Source organism: Monodon monoceros, unplaced genomic scaffold (assembly GCF_005190385.1).
Source record: "Monodon monoceros isolate NGI ecotype Baffin Bay Population unplaced genomic scaffold, NGI_Narwhal_1 Super_Scaffold_16, whole genome shotgun sequence".
Taxonomy (NCBI): domain Eukaryota; kingdom Metazoa; phylum Chordata; class Mammalia; order Artiodactyla; family Monodontidae; genus Monodon; species Monodon monoceros.
In genome coordinates, this window is record NW_021703772.1 from 16,617,609 (window position 1) to 16,639,962 (window position 22,354).

A 22,354-nucleotide genomic window follows, 5' to 3' on the forward strand; every position below is an offset into this window, starting at 1 on the left:
CAATAAGCAAGAAGCCTCAGATTGTCACTGAAACTTGCTTTGGCTCTTTTCTTGGAACACCAAGTTGGGAAAGAGGAAAGAAAAGAGAGAACCTTCCAGTTGTTGCAGTGAGTCAATACTTTTTCCTGGAGTGCAGCAGGTATCTTTTAGACCTTTGGAATCAGCTCAGACTAGGAAAATTCCCCCTTTTCTGTTTCACCCTGATTCTTCTCCCTGAAGACAGTTTGTGTCATAACATCTTGGCATAGAGACTAATCTACAGCAAGAATCGAGATGGTTCATCGTGAGTCTGTGGTCTTATTTATCGTTACTATTTTTAAACCAACCATTTATGTTGTTTGTAATCAGTTCTGTTTCAAAACAGCCACTGCCACCAGACATATTTTGGAAACCTTTGATGTCGGTGGAAATGTGTATCATAAGAAGAGCCTGGTGCAGCCCTGGTCAGTTGAAGGACAGGACATGGGGTCTTAGGAGTCTTTGCACAATCCCTGCCCTGGAGTTGAGATTTCTCAACAACTGTACCTTCGACATCTCTGCAACCAGGTTAAACCAGTTGCTACTTAATTACCCATAAACAGCTTAACTCTCAACTGCCATGTCAGACTGAAGAGGCGCATCTATACAGTGCAGTTATTTTTATTCCATATTGGTGACGCACTGTACTTAGGAATCATCATTTATCTTCAGAAGTGGTATATAACTATTAATTTACCAGAGTCCCGCAACAGCCCTGGGAATTAGAAACACATTCGTATACCCATCTTTCAGATGATTAGATTAAGACTAGATAAGTTATGAGAAAAAAAGCCTGGCCACTTCAGATGGAAAGTCAGGCTTGGAGCCCATTTGATATAGAGTTGTCTCAAGTCTCAGAGTGGCAGTCAATGCGACATTTGTTTGTTCAGGAAGGAGAATGACACTCACACATACAGCCTTCAATCATATTGCTCTTTTTTTTTTTTTTTTTTAATTTTTTTGGCTGCACGGCTTGTGGGATCTTAATTCCCCGACCAGGGACGAAACATGTGCCCGCTGCAGGGGAAGCATGGACTCCTAAACACTGGACCACCAGGGAATTCCCTATCATATTGCTCTTTTAAAAGATTTTTGCTGGCTTGATTTGTTTTTGGCTTTCTTTGCCAAACAGGACCGTCTTGCTTCTTGTAGCTGCAGAGAAGAATATAAGCTCCAAGAGATTCCAGAGGCTAGTTTCAGTTCTTGATGTGATTGTATGTTTTGTTTGTTTCTTTCTTTTTCCAGGTCCACCATCTGCTCCTCTAAACTTGATTTCAAATGTCAACGAGACTTCAGTGAACTTGGAATGGAGCAGTCCTCAGAACACGGGTGGCCGCCAGGATATTTCCTACAACGTCGTGTGCAAGAAATGTGGAACAGGTGACTCCAGCAAGTGCCGACCCTGTGGAAGTGGGGTCCACTACACCCCACAGCAGAACGGACTGAAGTCCACCAAGGTCTCCATCACTGACCTCCTGGCTCATACCAACTACACGTTTGAAATCTGGGCAGTGAATGGCGTATCCAAGTATAACCCTAGCCCAGACCAATCTGTGTCCGTCACTGTGACCACCAACCAAGCAGGTAGGGGTTGGCTCCACTTTATCGTTTATCTAAACATTTATGGAGAAAGAGCTTGTGTTGATATCCATGAAGGATGCTAAAGTTCTCCAGTTGAAGAAGAACTACAGGGATCTAATCATAAACCTGTGAGCTGAATTATAATACAAAAGATACTTAGAAGGATGTTTATTCATTCAGCAGATATTTTTTTGGATACCAACTGTGTAACATGCATTGTACTAGGTGGTGGAGATTAAATGAAGGCTAAGACAGTGTCTGGTTGAAAACAGATGACATTGGGTTGGGTCATTCCATGCTAGACTTCTCTTGTAAGGGATGCGTCTTGGCCATTTTAATCACAAGGTCATGGTCAGATATCAGCACATTTACATATTATTTAGGAATATAAAGTTGATTTTTACCAACACAGAGTGCTATATTGGCATTTGCTGTATTTTCCAACAACAGCATTAGTGGATGTAGTTTTGATCTTGTTTTTTTATTTTAAAAATTAAAAAATAACTGACACGGGTCTTTATTGGAATCACCAGGTGGTAAGCCTGTGGACGATGAATGGTTTAATGGGTAGCTTGCTCTGTGTGGTTGACAAAATGTTCCTTCAAACACATGCTACTTTTGTAGCCACTTTCATAGTTAAATTCACACTTGACAGGTGGAGGAGGAGAGTTAATTTGCCTCGTTTCCTGCATCACTTTCCTCTTCTAATTCAGATGACTGGAAAGCATTTTCTGTTCATGGAGAGTTTCTGCTGGGGTAATTGCAGAACTGTTATCCAATCTTGAATATCAGGTACTCCGAAGTGTGAATTAGAATCTAGATTTCTAGGCTCTGCTCCTGACCCACTTACTCCCATTCTGCCCCCAAAGAAGTTTCCACACTTTCTCATGATAATTTTCCATTCTGGATTTCTACCACATGTTTCACATTGCCACCTCCGTGTTATTTATTTCTGGGGATTTAAAGGGGAGGAGGAAAAAAGGACTGTGGTTTATCCTTTTGTGAAGCTCTTAAGAACAACCCACTTCATCAGAAAAGGATCATAAATTGCCAACAGTCCTATCGCCTCTTAGGGCACTGCTCCCTCAGATGAGAGCTTCAGTGAGCGCACTCAGTAGTTAAGGAAAATATATCTGTGCTGATTGACTCCGTAGTGAGAAATATTCCAGTATCCCAGTCCAAAGTCATTCTTTTTCCACTTTTCCCTGAACTCTCTAGAATAAATAAAAAGTTAAGACTGAGGGAAGATTTTGAATTGGTGCTAGACTGACAGATCTTCCCAGAAGGTAGTTTCAGTCACACAGATGTGACCAGTCTGTAAAAACATGTGGTGTGAACAGATCCTCTGGTTATGTTTTTGCCTTTTATTTCTGCACTTCTAGGATGTGAACACTGTTGTGGTCATCGCTTTTATTTCTCTACAAAGGCTAGTGTGATTTAGGAGGTTTTGGGGGGTTTTTTAAATTATTTTTTAAATCAATTTATTTAATTAATTAATCTATTTTTGGCTGCTTTGGGTTTTCGTTGCTGCGCGTGGGCTTCTCATTGCGGTTGCTTCCCTTGTTGTGGAGCACGGGCTCTAGGCGCACGGGCTTCAGTAGTTGTGGCACGCGGGCTCAGCAGTTGTGGCGCACGGGCTCAGTTGCTCCGCGGCATGTGGGATCTTCCCGGACCAGGGCTCGAACCTGTGTCCCCTGTATTGGCAGGCAGATTCCTAATCACTGCGCCACCAGGGAAGCCCAATTTAGGAGGTTTTGATAGCATCACAAGGACTCTGTGAATGCCAGCTTTTAATTAGTTGTCTTTTGGAAGAAGGCAATGGAAATATTGCACATAGGTCCTGGGAGACCTAGGATGTTGAGTGTCTCTGAGTTACAGGGAGCCAAGAAGGTGCAGAGTGGTCTTTGCACCCCTAGAGAATCTGGTTTATGATTCAATCAATATTCTTATGTTCAGCCCCCCCGTATTCTTCCGGCTATCCTCCAGTACATCACTACTTTGTGTTCTTAATGGAATTAAAACTAGGAATGGACCTTTGAAGCCTCAGCTGTACAAGGTGAAGTCATTCTCTTTGGCGAAGGGTAGCCTCTGGGAGATGTGCTGAGGACAGGCTTGGCTCCCACAGATTTTGTGGGGAGACTTCTCTGACTCTGTATATTTAAAGATTTAAGCCCCAAGGGACTATGTCAACCCCTACCAAGCCAGAAGGCACAAAGAACACAAGGAAGACAGGCCAGAAGTCCTCCAGAAGAAGAAAATGTGCAAAAACATTATGCCTGGGAAGGAAACAAAGTCAAAGTTTTATTTAAAAAGTAGGTGTAATTCTTCTAGATCTAGAGAAATGGTGGACAGGGAATTCCTCTGACACAATGAGGTTTTCTCTGACACGGCGAGCAGTCCTGCCAGGAGGTTTGCTGAATAGGACAAAATTCCAGCTCCTTATTTTAATTTTCGTAAAGGGTAATGCTGGGAAGCTGTTCAAAATTAAAAATAAATCTTTCAATAAGGAGACCTCCTATGTGGCCAGCCAGAAGGCTACTGCTTAGCAGAGAGTCGTATGTGTGCACAGTGCCGCCTCGTTATCCCACAGCGATTTGGAGTTCACTAATTCAAAATCATCGGGATGGTTTATCTTTGGTAACAAACCTTTTCTTCATAGTAGTGCAGGTTAATAATGTAGGCCAAAATTCTGGATGAATGTAGCAACCATAAACTCTATCAAAGTTCCCCTATACATATTTACGTACACACAATTATATTCTAATTGCTGTTGTTCTGATCATTTCATTAAATTAAATTCCTTAGGGACCTCTATAGGCAATGATGTCTCACTCTATAAGGAATACGTAGAATAAATGAATGTTAGCTTTAACCGCCTGGAGGCCACCAAGTTTCATGGCTCTGCATTTTTGCTCTGTTTTCACAGGGTCCTTTCTCTCACCGGTGGTAACGTATTTAAAAACAAACACAAAACCTAGAATTCCTGGTTTTATCATCACCACCTCTGAGACCGTCACAGTTGAGCAGCACCGTGAAGGTGAAACTCACCTAGGCTCGTATCAGAGCCAGCACTTGAACTTGGGGAGAATCCTGCCCCCAAAAGGAGAAAGTTGCTTTCTTTTAAAATTATGAGATACTTAATAGCATTCCTGTAGTCAGCTTGGCATCTCCCCATTTGTGAGACCAGACTCTGAGTATCTGAGCCTGGAGATGGGGGTCTAACTGGGCTTTGATCATGCAGTTGTGGGATGTGGTGTGAATGGGCCAGTGTTCTCACGTGGTTATTTAAACCATTCTAACCCCAATCTTACAGTTGGTGTCTTAAGGAGCTAATAACACCCCTTTCCTCCCCTCCTGAGTTCAAACCCAACTGACACAGAAGACAAGACAAAGGGAACTCAGAGTGCCAGCTTTATTGCCGAACAGCTGATGAAAGGATGTGAGCTTTGTATCTATAGCCAAAAGGGCTGGATCTGGTGACACGGCCCCAGTGTCACCCAGGGACAGTGTAATCCAGCTGGCTGACTGCAGGCTCCTTCCCAGGACAGAGCCTACTCTGCTCAGGTCACCCGAGTGTCTACGACTTCTCCCAGATCCTCTTCCTAAGCCTCCACCCGCACCCCAGGCCAAGAGCATGAAGTAGAGGCGAGGAGAAGGCAAGGATGGGGAGGCTTCAGCAGAAGTAGCCCCGGAGGAAAACATCGGACAAGGAAAATGGATGTTCTCCCTACACTTACTTTCCTCCATTGCAGTCCAAACGGAGCAAAATGAGAATCCCTTGAAAACTCTTTCTCCTTCCTCCATCTTCCATCTTTTGTTTTGGAAGAGACGGTGTTTGTTCCGTCTTTTGTTTAGGAAGAGATGGTTTTGATGCTTATGAAAAAGGAATAAGCAGACCGCTGGGTGATTTGTTTTCTAGATGACTTTCCTTCAGTTTACTTTTACTTAAGTGGACCATCTCAGGGAAATGAATGCAGGATGTGTGTCTAGGAGAGAGAAATGCTGTATAAATGAAACAACGTTTTCCTGACCAAGCAACAAAACTGTGGCTTTTTGCTAGAAATGCTGTGATGGCAGCCAGCAGTAGACCTTAATCACCGAACCAGTTTTCACTCTGCACCCCCTAAACCTCCCCCAACACCTGTCTCCCAGCTCTGGGGCTGGACCGAACTCTAGGTTCTTTTGTTTGTTTTAAATCGTGATGAACCCCTATGGCTGATATTCTCTACTTACCCCAAGGTGCACCCAGGACAACTATAACATTTGACTTTTACTTTGCATATGATGCTGTTCTAGATGCTTTACGATGAAATACGTCTGATCATCTCTCTTTAGCACGGATGTCATGTCCTAGTGACAAAACATCTTTAACACGCTGGGTTTGGACAAGTTCAGATATTCAGTGGGTTACATAATTATCTGAACCTAGCTAATCTCTAAGATCTTTTCCAATTTTAAAATTCTGTGATTCCAGGAATATACCCATGAGCAATGAAGTATGGGCTTGAAGTAGGGCTTCATTTCCATATGTTGTTCAGAAACTGGCTCTTAAGGCAATTCCAAGAGTGGGAAAACCTTCCAAAAATGCTTCAGCAGAATTATCAGAATGCATCTGAATCCTGCCTCTCCTCCATCCTTTCAAGCTGTTCTTCTAGGCTAGGTGTTCCACACCCCTCCCCAAACATTAGGCAACGTTGGGTGACATTTTTTGGTTGTCAAAACTAGGAGGATGGGGAGTGCTAGTGCATCTACTGGGTCAAGTCTAGGGATGCTGCTAAACATCCTAGAATGCACAGGACTGCCCCACGACAAAGTATCTGGTCTGAAAAGTCCATAGTGCCAAGATGGAGAAACTCTGCTCTAGTGCCATGCTTGAAAACCAGATTTTATGACTTCATAGCAATGCCCACCTTCTCAGAGTTCCATCCCCCAACCTGTCTTTGTTTGGTTCCATCGCTCCATGCTGGGAACACAGGGCTCACAGCACTATTCTCAGAGGATAGACAGTTATAAAAGGCCCTCTGGGGCCTCTTGTGAAGAATCCTAGTTGCTTTGTCATCAGATGAATTGGTGCTGCTTGTCAGACTGGCCTTGTTCCCTAGGATGGATCATTAAGAAAACTGCAAGAAAAAAAGAAAAGAAAAGAAAACTGCAAGAAAATACCACATTGACGGTAAAGTGGCAGGAACCTCATTGTAATGCCACTGCACAGCACAGATGTTCAATACCCATCTGTTGATTAACACATTTATTTACAGTAAAAACAATCAGTGAATGTTCTTTGTCAAGTAGTGATAAAGTTAATAAAACCAAAATAATGAGAAGAGAAAAGAAAATAACTAAGTACAAGAGGCATTCTGTCTTTTATTACTCAACTGTTAAGTTCCCATTCTCTCTTTCTTGGCTGTCTTTTAATTAGACATAGTATGTTATTTGAGTGGGATAATGGGGAACGGTGGGAATTCTCATCCCCACTGGGTATAATTGCTACTTGTCTTCTAGATGGTAAGAGGACAGCTTCAAGGAGATGTTGGAAGAAAGGGAAACATCTTAGAGCAGTTGTGTTAAGCAGTGCGCTCCAGGCATGGTAGAGTGGGGCAGGTTTGGTGGAGTCTGAAGCTTAGACAATTTTTGTGTCATTTCAGAAAAAGACCTACAAATCTACACATATCAAATGAAGAATCAAGCTTTGGAAAGGGCCCATGCAAGCTTCCTTAGCTTCAATATATAAAATCCTGCCTCTTAGTTTTATGGGACTGTTGTGTAATTATGCCTAAAAGTGCAAAGAAACAAGAAGAAAGTAGAGATTGCAAGAAGTCCAGTTTGGCTTAATAGGAAAGGTGATGTAGTGCAAGGGTCATACTGGAGTGGTTCTGGCCTATAGCTGGTGGGGAGGGACAGCGCTGCATGGACCTCAAGTGTGGTTTGAGATCAACTTAACAAGCAGAAAGCACAAGCAGAATGGTAACAGGTTGCTAAACCCAAATGAGATGTGAAGGATCTGGATTTCCTATAAGCTTAAACAGGAAGGAGCAGATCGAGGAAATATCTGTTAATATTTTTGAGGGACAAATATCTGGCTTCTGTTAGTGCTTTAGAGCAGGGGTTGGCAAACCAGAGCCCAAATCCTGATCCCCCGCTTTGAAACCCCCTAAGAATGTTTTTTTCTATTTCTAAAGGGCTGAAAATAATCAAAAAATAATATTTTGTGAGGTTTGGAAATTATATAAAATTCAAATGTCAGTGTCTGTAAAGAAGTTTTATTGGAACAAAGGCCCACTTATCTGTGTGTATGTGTTGCCTAAGACTGCTTTCCCAGAACCACAGCAGAGTGGAGTTCCTTTGGCAGAGTTGCCTGCACAGCAAGCATTCACCATCTAGATCTCTCCAGAAAAAGTTTGCCATTCCCTGCTCTGGAGTACTAAATCAAAAGAGGACGACATTGCAGCATGCAACTCTGCATTTGTAAAGCAAAAGCAGCCATAGACAATATGTAAATGGGCGTGGCTGTGTCCCAATAAAACGTTATTTACAAAATCAGGCCCTGGGCCAGAGCCAGTCCTTGAGCTGGGAGGTAACTGGCTTTAGGGTCCATGTTCTTAACCACATCACATCAGCCTATTTAATCCTCACAAGTTTATAGTGAAGATCAAATGTGAAATCACATGCCCAGCTTCTAGCAGGTATCCAATTAACATTGCCTTAAAAAAAGTTTAAACTCAGTATTTGGAAATCTTACTTCAAATTGTTACCCCTCTAGTTGGAAAGGACCAATGAGAAGAGGTTGAAATGCTGGTGTCATTTGTCAGAAACTACTCCGGCAAAGGACGGGATGGATTGACATTTAGGTTCATCTCACATTGGAAACAATTTTGATATTTAGCAAGACAGCTTCTTTCTAGAGGTTTTGACTCTATGAACAAGATTTCACAAAAATAATTAGGATTTCAAACACGCCTTGACTTTCTTGTACCACAGATCTTTTCCCAATGACATCAGGTTTTTTTTTTTAACATCTTTATTGGAGTATAATTGCTTTACAATGGTGTGTTAGTTTCTTCTTTACAACACTCAGGTTTAAATATAGAATGTGGCACATGCTGGAGGGACTGTTCCGGTTCTCTTGAAAACATGCATTCTTAGCACTGCTGTATGGTTCCTAGATACTGGCAGCATTTTTTAAAATAGTCATCTGTGCTGCTTTTTAAGGTTGCTTCCTCACTGAGATGATGTCTCGTTTGCCTTTGATCTCAAAAAAGTGATGTTTTTTTCTTACTCCTAAGAAATGTAAAGGAAAAACACATGATGAAACTAGTGAAGTCTTTAAGTCAGAAATCTTTCTAAAGACACATTTTAAAATTCTTCAAACGAATTGTAAGCAATTCCATTGAGAAATTTTGCTGAAAAGTTGTTTGTACATCCTCAACGGTTGGTATGCAATCGTTAGGACCTCTAAGGTGGAAGCCGGTTGGAGAGTCCTTTCTGTGCCGGGGTCATTATAGGCCTAAACAAGCACACAGTGGGCTTCAGAGAAGCCAGGCTGTGGTTTTCTCATTAACAGCTCTGATCCAGCCATGGGCTCCTGGGTTAATTTCATAATGCCTAGGAAATATACATTTTAAAAATATGCAGTACAATTTTTTTTTTAAAAAGAGAACAGTCTCTTGATTCTAACTTTATACATAAAATAATTTCATGCCTGTGGAATATTGTTGCCACCCCGATAATTATTACGCATGCTCACTAGTTATGATCACGATGAAGAATAAAATAAACCGGTAGATAGACAACGGTACAGCTTCTTGTGCGTGGCACCAGGGTCCAAGAATTTGTATTCAGGGTGGGTGCCACAGTCCTCGTGGGGAAAAAAAATAAAAAGCCTTCCAAAAGAACCTACTAAATTATCCAGCTTCAAGGTTGACTGAACAGCATGGACAAATAGTATGTCTGTAGAGCCTAGTGGTAATTACTGCATATACGTAAAAAGTGGGTTGCATTTTTAAAGAGGTGAATATTTCACTCTAAGAAAATGAAAGTTTTATTTACACACCCAGAACTGAGAGCGCTATTCTTCCTAATTCTTTTCCCTTCACTCCTACATAAGTATACACACATGTTCATTTGTGAGAAGGGAAATCAGTTCACCAGCATTCACCCTAAACGCTTGACAGTCTTAATGCTGATTTGCTTTTCATTCCTTAGTGTTATGCTTGTTCCTTCGGACACCACGGCCAACTTTTACACCCTACGGAGAAGCCATCGAGAGATCTGAAAAATAAGTACTCTACTGAGATGAGAAATGAATAGCGCAGGGCTAGCAAAGGTTCTGGATGAGCTTCTAAATTGTATAGTTGTCACTCCAGCTGGCTGAATGAACGGCTGTCTCCTCAGAGGAGCCAGAAGAGACTCTATAGGGTCCAGTTTGCAACTAAACATCAACAAAAAGATCCAGAGAAACTTCTATCAAAGCTTCACTCACCCCATACTGATGTCTTTAAAGAGTTGTTTTCTTTAAACACGGGGAGAACCAAGAGCCATGCTGCAGGACTAATCCTGCATCGAGAGATCTTAAATCTGCAGAGACTATTAAAAACACCTGTCCCTGCTGTACAGAGCCTTCTCTGAAACTCAGTGGCCGTGTGCTGTTTTCATGCTGGTATACAGCAAGAGAGCATTTTCTGTGTTTCCTTCAGGTAGACTCGTGAGGATTTCTTTTAGGTTTTACACTTTAAATCTGTCAAGATAGGCATACCTTACGTAGCTATTTCTATGAGTATTAAAAATATATTTTTAATGGATCGTCCCCCTCTGTCTACCTTTCACCCCCAAGACACACACAGGCGGGCGCACACACACAGGCGGGTGCACACACACGCGCACACGCACACACACAAATGTTTTCCTCCTTGGCTTGTGCCAGAAGAATGGAAAAGTTTCCATTGGTTGCCCCAAAACTGCAGTAACAGAAACAGAGAGATGGTGCCACACGTCACTTGCCTCGTGAATACCGTGGCTTTCATTGGGAAAGGTCACTAATGATTTTGGTCGCACATGTGAAGGTTGGTACCCCAGAGTGCTGGAATCTAGCTGAACGGTCAGTCGAATGGCTGCCAATATAGACCCATAGCTGAAGAAACAGCTCTGACATTAAATTCCTTCTTTCTCTATTCTGATAGATTGGTCAGCCCGCCCACGAGGAGCTCTGCTGTGGCTCTCCTGTGCTTTATGACAAAGCACGAGAGCTACTCTCTAAAACATAATCTATCTAAAATATCTTATGGGGAAAATGGTAGGGATTTGCCACCCTTCTTGGAAGAGAAGGGGAGAGGAAGAACAAGAGGAAGGGTGGGCCACTCCTTTTTGCCTGGCATCTTCTAAATGATTATCTATGTACATGAATTTCTCAGGCAGTTTGGTCCAAAAGCCTCTTTGATGAAAGCTGGAGGGTAGCTGAATTTAAAAGTTTCTTATCTAGGAACCTTTTGTCGGTGGTGTGTGCATACAAACACAACTTCAGTGTGTAGCTTCAGCTTCACAGCGGGTGCTAAATAGGGACCCGCCTCCAGCAAGTTTGCTGTGTGTAACAGGCTTGGATAAGATCCATCCATTGGAACAAGCACTGAAAGGGGCAAGCTCACAGTGGCTCCCTGGAGAGTTGGTGTTGTTTAGGTAAGGTACTGCAAGCTATAAGTCTGCCTCCTGAATCCCACCCCCCCCTTTTCTAAAAAAAACACACACACACACATAATAAGTGTGTATATTGAGCATAATAGCGTGAAGGTGGATGAGAGCACAGCTTCCTCCATGTCCCTTTATCAAAGCCAGGGCAAACATATAAACAGGCCAGGGATTTTGAATATGCAACTAGCTGAAAGCTTAATCAAGTGTTCCTTCCCCTCTCCAAGATAATCAAGGACTTTTTTCTTTTTATATATGAACGTTTCAGGTTATCCTAAGCGTTGCTGGCGGAGCCCTTACTTGCATTGAAACCCACTGAATTCGATCCCGATTCTACAGGGCTTCAGGAGAGCAAGGTTTTAGGAAACTTTCTAGGAGGATGCTTTTGGAGGCTTGGGAGTTCTTGTTGCTAACGTCAGCGGTCCCCAACCTTTTTTGGCAGCAGGGACCGGTTTCGTGGAAGACAGTTTTTCCACAGGGGATTGCGGGGGAGGGATGATTCAGGAGGTAAATGCGAGCGATGATGGGAAGCAGCAGATGAAGCTTCGCTCGCTAGCCCGCCGCCCACCTCCTGTTGTGTGGCCCGGTTCCTAACAGGCCGCGGACCTGTAGCGGGGACCAGACCCTGGGGTTGGGGACCCCCTGGCTAACATCATCATATTTTCCCCATTTAAAATAGGGGTAGGATTGCCATTACAGTATGTAATCGGGACACTTCTTGCTTTGTTTTCCATTGAAAGCAAGAAGTACAAATACAGCAGAATCTTGCCGTACGAACAGTGTCTTTATAACCAGAACAGTGGTCATAGTTTTTAAAAAGCATAAGTTATCTTCACAGCCCTCCTTGCGTACATCAACACTGATTAGCCAACTTATTAAGGCGTGGCTCTAAGAGGCTGGTAATATATTTAAGGAATCTTGATATAATGTAAAAGTGTATTGTTTGGGGAGATAGATAGATGGGAAGCATCTCACTGTTAACTCTTCAAGGGTATAACCTTAACTGTATGAGTTCTTTGGATGATGGCTTTCACGCTTTCTCTTTTCTTCCTTCCTTCCTATTTTAGAACACACACGAAATAACATTCATAAAACTGCTCATAGTATAACGGAGCCCTGCTCCAACATCTTTCTTAGAGACCACGCTGTGGGACTATTTCTGGGTGAAATGTTGTTCTAATGAGGTCCTTCCGATACTTACAGATTGATTTCTGGTTGGAGCTAGTAATACTGAATTTTACCCTTCAGCAAGTTGTGTTAGAAAGGCCCCAGTGAGATGCTGTGAACCTCCTAGTTTTAAAAATAATCGGGTCCTAAAACAGTTATAACTTTCCTAATACATTCTTTGTTATTCTTCATGACTACAAAAGTCATCTTGGATTCTCAAGCACAGACCCAGTTCGAGACACCTATTGGCCTTAATAACATTTTAAAACTTCACATCTCGGTCGTTCTCGGCCTCAGTCTTATAATGCCTATAGGAGTTTAAACTCTGGCACATACAGTTTAGTTTCTAGCTGATACCCCCAAATTAAAACAAAATTAATTCTTTGGTTGGCAATTCCCAAGCTTAAAATTCCTTCTCATAAATTATGCTCTTTTTTTTTTAACCTCTATCATAGCTTTCAAAAGAATTGCCAAAAAGATAGTTTCAAATAGGAGGGCTGCAAGAATACCATTTCATTGCTACATTTTTGGAGAGCATAGCATGTGGTGACCGTTTATATATGAAGCATTTTTAAAACATGCTGGTTGTAATTTAACCCCAAGGTCTCTGTATTTCTGCCCTCCCCTTACCAGTCACTTCTTGGTGCTTGTCTACATAGCCAGCAAGAAACTGAACGAGAAAGGTTTGGCTACAAATAAAACGAAGGCTTCCTTAGGTAGTATTAAACCCCAGTTCCTCAGCATGCTATGGTTCGTGGATATTGTCCCCTGAGTATGATTCTGTGTTCAGAACTTTCCCAGACTTCCATATAGTGAAACCAAACTGAAAATAAGATGGAGAGCCTCAGTACTTCACCTGATTGGTCTACTTCCTGTTTCTCTCTCTGTCTCTCTTTCTACTTGTAACCTTCTACCTCACCATCCATGGCCATCACTTCTCAGTATTTAGCCATTGTTCTTTCAGCCAAGCGACATTTGGACTTGGAAAAGTTCCGAGTTCCATACAACACATAGATTTGCAACCAAAATTGTATTGGAATGTTTCCTCTGCCTACCTCATCCTGTCAGGGATCATCTGTAGCCTATAATTTCATGCTCCACTTTATTCTTTGTCAGATATTTTTCATCTCTGTTTTTTTCTCTTTTCTGCCTATGTGTTTCAAAATGCAATAACAGAAAGAAAGATGAGTTACTAAAAAGTAATTTCAAAGATAAAAATAACAATGGCTGGTGAAAATGCTTACCATTTATGGAGCTTATATACTCAATTTAGGGTCGCCATGACTTTATTTTTTGAGCAGCTCATGAGGTCTTTTAGAATAACCATTTGGAAGAATAGGTATCCTGTTCCAGCTGTATATGTGATGGGGAATTGGATGGCTCAGGGAATGACTAATGGGACTCTGGACCTTTCTGTCTTTAAGTCGCCTTCTTGTATCTGGACTGCATCATAAGTGGTCCAAGGCCTGACCATCTGGCAGCCACTGAATGGCTCTGGTAGTGGAATTGGTCTCAGCCCAGGTCTTAGTCGACAGGTGTTCACATCATAAATGACACTAATTGACTTCCTGTCTTTCAACTTGGAAGACAGCGGACTGTCACTGAGACAGTGATGGGGAAGGAGTTATTCGTGACATATTCAGGCTCCATTGAAAGCCAAGGAATTCAGTACCTTGAGCTGGCACCAACCTGGCACCTTGCAAATAGTGTACTTGTCTCTTACGGGTTCCATTAACCTCAGAAATAAAAAATAAGAATCTAATTGCAACAGATTTGCCATAACTCAGAATGGCGAATGCTGTTTTTCTGAGGTTACATGAGCCTCATGTGTTGAGGCTTTTTCTCTTTATTTTGTACTAGAGTAATTAGGTGCCTCCTATGAAAATTTTATATAAGGATGAAAAAAAGAAATTGGATGCTTGGCCTGTATGATGGTGTCAGTCAGGCTATCTGCTTTTATTTTGTAATTTTTTTCTTTGTTTGTTTTGGGGTTGATTACCAGGGCACTTACTCACAGCAAATGATACGGATGATACCCTTTGATGGAGAATTTAATAAGGCTATCTTAAATGCCTTTGTGAAATGGAAACCAATGTGAAGAAGTAACTCTGAGGCTTTCATTAACATAAATTTCAAAGCATAGAATTCAAGGGGCTTCATCCAACACATACCCTTTTCTGTTGTTCCAGGTATCTGAATCATAATTTATTCACTGTCACTGGGGCCATGACCTGAGGGTGACTTGGAGGAGATTATTAGTGTTATTTGTATTAGCGTTATTAATATTTTGTTCCTTGAATTTTCCTAGGTTTATCTAAGGGCTTTTTTTGTAAACTACGCAGACGATTTGGATATCCCTGTAGCAAGTGGCAAAGCCATACTCCTGAATTAGTTACCACACTTAAAAGTCAAGATGACAACAGCCTCAGTGGATCTATTTATTGAAGCAGACAGCCTCTTTTAGCAGAATGATCAATGTCTTACCTCTTTCTGAAAGGCTTTTCAGGCACAGGAAATCGTCAAGCATCTGATAGAGAGTAATGAACAAGGCTTTTTATTGGTCAGTTTCTGGAGTAGGCTTTTAAGCATTTCTGCCTGCAAATGTAGAAACCTGAGTGTGAAAGTAAAAGGCAAGAGCAAAGATTTACTGGGTGCATCTATCATCCTGGCTTTTAGAGTCTTTGTGATTAATACATCTTTAATTGGGGACTGATCTAGGTGCCTTGAATGTCAGAAAGCTAAATGTTACAGCATTGTCTCATTGGTTCCTAACACAGCAGGACGATTAGCAGCTGTCTGAGTAACAAAAGAACCTGAGGCCCACAGCACAGCTTTTATTTTCCAGATTTGGAATGCCTGAAGCTCTCCAGTGGAGCTGACAGCTAAAGGAACAGAAGCCTTCGTTCACAGCAGCTAATCCTTTTCCGCTCTCTGTGCTGTATTTCTGCTCAATAGGAGAAAACTTTTCCTTGACACCATCCTTCATATTCCAGATTAATTTCAGAGGGCATTGTTGGTCATGGAGGGGACTATATTGCCTAGGGCTCTTCATTCTAAGCAAGACACATAAAACAATTTCAGCTCAGAGTTTATACAAGATACTTTCCCACATACTGAGGCGCAATGAGAAGATTCATCTTCCTAGAGGCGTTCAGAGGAAACATATTTATTTAATTTTTTTCTGTTGTTGCTAGATTTACCCTGTTCTCTTATCTTAAAAAGGCTGTCTTGCTCAGACAAATTCTTACAAATCGCCTTCCAGTGGAAAGACTTGTTTTCCTGTTTGCCTCAAACTGGCATTCTTACTTAACAGGAAATACACACTGAATCCTGCCATGTTTCTGTTGGCAAGTGTTGGACTACCCTTGTCAGAACCTGCCAACAGATTTCTTAGTAAGCAAGTAGAAAGTAAAACAAGCAGCTCTCAGACGAAACAGAAGACACAATCGTATTGCATCAGAGACACTCGGGTTCCCCCTAAGTCATTCCCAGTTAATTCTGGGGGGTGTGGCCTTGGTTTCACATTGAGACATCACTCTCTTGTAATTCTACACTAATGGAATGGCTATCCATGTAGGAATGCTAATTCAAAAGAGTTATTTTGAAAAGAAAAACAGGCATTTAAAGAATGCATTTTCCTTACTGTGGAAAGCAGCAATTGCTGTATGGCTCAGGTATTAAATATAGCGATTAAATAGTTATAAAAGCCCTAATTTGCAAAAATGTGCATCTTTCATGGCACTTTCAGATTTTTGACCCCAGAGGGTTAACTAAATATTGTGAATGGGTCTTTCTATTACTAATTTTAATATTCCATCTTTTATACTCTTAGCTAACACTTCTATTTGTTCTTTAACCTTTTTATTGAAAAATATATACACATACAGAAAAATAGACAAGACAAATGTATCGTCAATGAACTATCGCAAAACAAACATCTCTGTGACCAGCACCCAGGTCAAAGAATAGAAGAACATTGCCAACCTTCCAGAAGCCTGCCTGCCTTTTGCCCCCCACTTCTTCCTTAACTCCAAATACTATTATTTTATTTTGTAATTAAATTTTCAGTTTCAGGTGATTCTCTTCTTAACTCCGTAGGTAGTTCTGAGATGATTCATCACCAAAGCTTTACACTTTGTCTATTAACGGGGATCATGTCTGATTTATCTCTGGATTTCTGGCAACCAACAATGTACATAGATGGCCCTGAACCTAACATATAGCAGACCTAACATTTGCTCTGTTACTGATGCAGCATATGCTGTGGAAGAAGAGGCCATTTAGCCTTCAAATCTCTAATTTCTTATCAGTGAAAGAAGGGGAGAGACTAGAGGCTTTTACAGATCAGTGGTTGAAAATGTGGGCTCTAGGACCTGACCTTTGAATTCATCACTTACAAGCTATAACTTGGGGCGAGTTGTTCAAACTTTCTTTACCTTGTTTTTCTAATCTGTAAAATGGAAATAATAATAGTACGTTGCCTCAGAGGGTGTTTGTGAGGATTATATGAATTAATCCACGCAAGAGATTGAAAACAATGCTTGGCACTTACTAGTTACTCCATAAACGCTAGTTGAGTGTGTGTGTTTACAGACATGTGATGTGGAGAGAGGATCACATACATACTTTTAAGTCAGGCAGACTTGGGTTTAAAAATCTCATTTTATAGCTTTGGTCAAATCATTTCATTTCCTTGTGCTGCAGGAGTTTCCAAATAGAAAATCAAAGGTGCTAATGATAACTGTGGACTTGAGAGTTGCAAGGATTAAATGATGTTAAGTGTGTGGAGGTGCCTTGCAGAGGAGGCCAAAAGCATATTTTTGTTCATTTGCCCATTCTTCTCTGTTTAGCTCTGATTCACGTGGCCCAAGTCTTTACCTGCATGAGCTGTCAGCTATTCAATGAAGACTAAACTCTTTTCTAAAAAGAAAACTAAACCAAGCCATTTTGAGAGCACTGCTGTCTTTTCCCATTAAAGCAAGCTCAGCTGAATCTTTCTGCCCAACATTTCGTGATTCTGCGGAATTCAGTCACTGTTAGAAGATCTGGGGCTGTGCTTGTGTCTTGTGTCCGTGCAAAGCTGCACAGTCTGTTCCTGGCATTGTTGACCCCCAGGGCAGCGCTCGGCCAGTGCCTCACAAACAAGTGGCTCTCCGCTCGCTGTGGGTGCCCAGGAGCTGGAGTTTCCAAGAGGGAGACCATTCAGGCAGCTTTCAAGTACGGCTCAATCTTCTGCAGGCCACGGTACTCCTACACTTATTTTAGTTAGTTATTGTATGAAGATGTTACTGCAGCTCTTCCTCGACTTATAATGGGGTTACTCCCCAATAAACTCACTGTAAGTTGAAAATACATTGAATACACCTAACCTATCAAACATCATAGCTTAGCCTCGCCCACCTCAGATGTGCTCAGAACACTTAGGTCGGGCAGAGGTCATCTAACACAAAGCCTATTTTATAATAAAGTGTTGAATTTATTGAATACTGAAAGTGAAAATCAGAACGATTTTCTGAGTACGTCTGCTAGCCCGGGAAAAGATCAAAATCCAAAATTCGAAGTACAGTTTCGACTGAATGCGCATTGCTTTCACGCTATCATAAAGTCGAAAAATAGCAGGTCGAACAACAGTCATCGTAAGTCTCGGACCCTTTGTTCCCTGAATGGCTCCACTTTACCTGAATGGGCTGCTGTCACCCCAAATGTCAGTTAGCAGGTTAACACGGTAGAAAATTGTTTCCTGCTCCAGTCACATCCAGTTGGTGGCGAAGAGGGGGAGGGTCTATGGGGAGCTTCCAAGATGGACCCTGAGCACCAACATGGAGCTGGCAGACTGTGGGTTAGAGAGGATGGAGAGTCCAAGGGAGCTATTTATGTGATAGATCTAGAAGGGGAGTCACTACTTCAACCCACACCCAGAACCCAGGGATGTGAACCATCCTACGTGTGAAGAGATCTAGGAAATGTGGACCTTGTCTAAGCAGCTCCATCCCAGAAACACTTATGGGAGGGGAACTCCCATTTTTGGGCAGTTAGCCACAGAGGCCTATCCCAAGACCTTCAACTTCTGCATGCAAACACTTAATGTAAAGGCTAAGAATTGCATCGCATTCCTTTATTTAAACTGTGGGTGATAGCTCTCTGTAAAGAATTTGCCTGAGATAATCTGCCACCCATTTCTCTGCAGAAATAAAGAGTCTGAGTTAAACGCTTTGTAAAGTCTTGCTGTTGGATCACTTAGTTAAAGCACCATTAATGTCCCCAGAACAGATTCTGTCCCTCCCTGGAAGCACAGGTCTGTTGTATCTTTTGGTAAATGTTACTGTACCCTACTTTATGTTATAGTATTTGTTTAAAATAGATGCTGTATGTACTGACCTTGGAAATCATTTTATGGGAAAAAAAGTGCATCCCTCATACATTTTAAGTATAAGCTTAATATTAATATTTCCATATTTCAATATAAATGAACTTGATTTAATTCAGTCTCCTGAAGACTTTAGTTGAGAATCTGGCTCCACGTCTCTTGTTGAATAGGAAAAAAAATTCCATATCAATTTTAGAATAATCAGGTTTTTCCATACCTTTTGTCTGTTTGTTTTAGAAACAATTTCACTTCTTGACTATGAGAAAATGTGCTTAGGTACTTATTAATGGTACAGCAGCTAAAAGCTATGGGGTGCAGAGCTGAGTTCTTACATCAGTGATGTATTCAGGGAGGGTGGATAGGGATTGAGTCTTTTAATGATTTTTATCTAAGGATTAGCAGAGGGCTAATCCAGCTGATTGATTGAATGTAGTGCAAACAAGATCGTGTGTCTAGGAAAGCACTCTGTGCACTGTTGAGTGCTACGAACTACTGCAATATCATAGTAAAAAATAAAAGTTGCTCAGTGGTGTTTGGTGCCATAGGTAATACAAAGCTCAGAGGAAGAATCCTGTCCCCCCTTTGGTGCGATGTGGAAGACAGCAATTCATATTAGCACCCGAGTTCTTAGCATCTCTGCGATGGCAAAACCCTTAATCACAAGGATATCATTAGTGCTCTGAAGCATTTAATTTTGATGCTTGACAGCATTTTAAAATGCACCAACCTTTGGTAAAGAGCAAATCAGAGCTGTGGCGTTGAAATGAGAAAGAAAGAGGGAACAAAAACCACCTTAAGCTCCAAATAATTCAATCTAAATATGCTATTTGCATTAAGCAGAGCTATGTATAAACTGTAGGTTTATTTTTCCTATCAGGGAAAGACCCCTTAAGTAAACATCGCCTCTTTAAATTCAGATCTTGGGGAGGGAAACAAAACTCTGCTGAGGTTAAAGACAACTTCCCTCCAAACGATGGGCTTGAGAACCACAGGCGTCCTTGGCTTTAGGTTTCTTAAGGTCCATAAAGGGCCATTTTCACTCTTCCCTGTCCACAGGCTGGAGACCTTTTGTTGCATCTGTTTATTTCCTGCCTTATTCCTTTCTCCCCGCTAATTTGAGCCAGTAATGAAATGCAGTGGGTAGGTCCCCCAAACTCTTTATAATTCAACGCTTGTGATGCAGGACCCAAGAAGACAGTTTTACAGCCCACAAGTGAAGGACTATAGTGACTCCTTCCTCCCTTTCTTTTCTCCGGGCCTCTTTTTCTCTTCATCCTATTGGGGTGTCACAAGGACCAAACTGCTGCAGTAAAATGACTTGTAGGTGTTTGACGGCAAGTCATTGAGGAAGTGAATAAAAGAAAATTGCAGCATTCACATCGGTGGGGAGCGGTTAGAACTGCTGAGCTTTGAACCAAAGAAGGTGAAATTTAACATTTTCCGAAAAGGAGCCACCTCTGTTTGACATCAAAGCACCTCCTGTAATTGTTCATTGTGAGACGCACGACTGTTGGAAAGTCGTGATGGAGCCCCGAATCTAGGCTATTTCTGTTTATCCAAAGCACACATAGAGATAAAACCCACCTGGGCCTTCGGAATGCGCCGTGGTCTGCTCTCAAACCAAAAGTAATCACAGGTACATGGCCAATGCGGATTCTACGGAGAAAGCATTCTCAGTTTCTCGAGGGTATGTATTATTTTGAATACATAATTATTTGATGGGGAGAGAATTTCTCTTGGCTTCCTAGTGGAAAGCTCAGATCATTCAGCCTCAAGCTTCGGTAAAAGTTTCCTTTTATCCTCTTGAGTTTTTGCTCCATCTTTAAAAAGTGATATTTTCCTACCATTTTACTTGTTTCCAGTGGGTACGTGGAAAAGCAGCCTGTTTCACACGCTTAATCTTGCTGTCCCTACCCTGACTGCAGAGGGCACTGTACTTGGTTACCCTGACACTTCAACAATGATGTCCTTTCCGTGGGATTTCAAGGATATATGCGGTACTAAGGGCTGCCCCTGGTGGTGACTGTGCTTACGCTAGTGAGTCTTTAGAGATAACTCTGGTCTTGTCAAACTAGGGGGCTGCTTGGGGCTCTTTCTGGATTTAGGATTCTAACTTGAAGGGAATCTCAACACCACTCACCTTTGTAGTTAGGAAGTCCGGAAAACTATGTGCATATGCCCTCCAGATACAGAGGAGAAATACCGAACATATTGTCAACGCCCTCATCCAGGGAAAGAGCAATTTCTCAAAATGCTATATGGAACAGGTGCAGTGAAAACTAGTTTTAATGTTAACTTACTTTTTTTTTTTTTTTTTTTTTGCGGTACACGGGCCTCTCACTGTTGTGGCCTCTCCCGTTGTGGAGCACAGGCTCCGGACGCGCAGGCTCAGCGGCCATGGCTCACGGGCCCAGCCGCTCCGCGGCACGTGGGATCTTCCCGGACCGGGACACGAACCCGTGTCCCCTGCATCGGCAGGTGGACTCTCAACCTCTGCGCCACCAGGGAAGCCCTTAACTTACTTTTGAATGACATTTTACAGCCTGTGTGTTCGACAGAAGTTCAGAAGCGCCAAAAAAGCCTTAGGAAACAGAGACTCCATTTAAAATTAGAATTGTCATTTGCTTCACTCCTGACTGTCAATATCTTAGTTAACCTAAATAGCAACACCAAACCCACAAAAGGCCATCTGAAACAGGTGCAGATACAAAGTTGTTTTAGGGATGACTTACTTCTGATACTTTATATTTAGAAAACATCTCGCTGGCTACAAAGAGTTTTTTTAGATCTATTTAAACATTTAGTTCGCCTTTATTCATTCGACAGATTTATTGAGCGCCCACTGTATGCCAAACAAGATCTTGAATAGCGGGCATATAGAGATAAGTCTTGTGCTTATAGGTTGTACATTCTAATAGCCTACATGCTCGTATCTGAAAGGAGCGTGTTTTACAGATGGGAGAATGGAGGCAAGGAAACTTGTCCAAGATGGCAGCTAGTAAATTTCAAACCTGGATTTTTATCCAAAATCCTTTTTAAATTCATTGATTTTTTTCCCCATCAAATTAGTAAAATGAAGACTACTCCGCGTGGCTAAGGATGCTTTTTCATCTTTACCTCATTTCATGTGTCCTAGATGAGCCCTCTGCCCCCACAGAACCAAGGGGCTAGTGATTTCCTGAACTTTCCAGTCACATGTGCAGCAGTGCAGCTCTGATCAGCCATCCTCTCCCCTTTCTGCTTCTTGTTTGCCCCAACAAATCAATCTGGCCCACACTTCCCCAACCTTAGTCCAAATCCTCCATGGTTCTTTGTGTAATCCACAATGCACTCCTCCACATTCTGGCTTCTTATCCCAGTTACTGTCTGTTTAGTCAAGTACTGTTTAAGTTTTAAAACATAAATGCCTATTTAGCTCTACTTTAAGTTCTCCTCAAGCAAAGGCTTAAAGGACATTTGTAGAATGATTGAATGATGATTGATGTGTCAGCATGATTTGTAAGTGAAAAGAAGAGGAAATGGAGGCCACGTTTTAGATTCAAA

At 41.8% G+C, this 22,354-nt stretch overlaps 1 protein-coding gene across 4 annotated transcripts in view; it reads left to right on the plus strand.

Moving 5' to 3' along the window:
- EPHA4 (EPH receptor A4) overlaps positions 1 to 22,354 on the plus strand; it is a 143,258-nt gene that overhangs the window by 78,527 nt on the left and 42,377 nt on the right. For all 4 annotated transcript variants that reach the window (XR_003794018.1, XM_029225872.1, XM_029225874.1 and 1 more), the window contains exon 5: positions 1,264 to 1,602. Coding sequence is in view for 3 of the 4 variants with exons in the window: in XM_029225872.1 (XP_029081705.1) it covers positions 1,264 to 1,602 (339 nt within the window). In the remaining variant the exon portion in view is untranslated. The remainder of the gene's footprint in view (positions 1 to 1,263; positions 1,603 to 22,354) is intronic.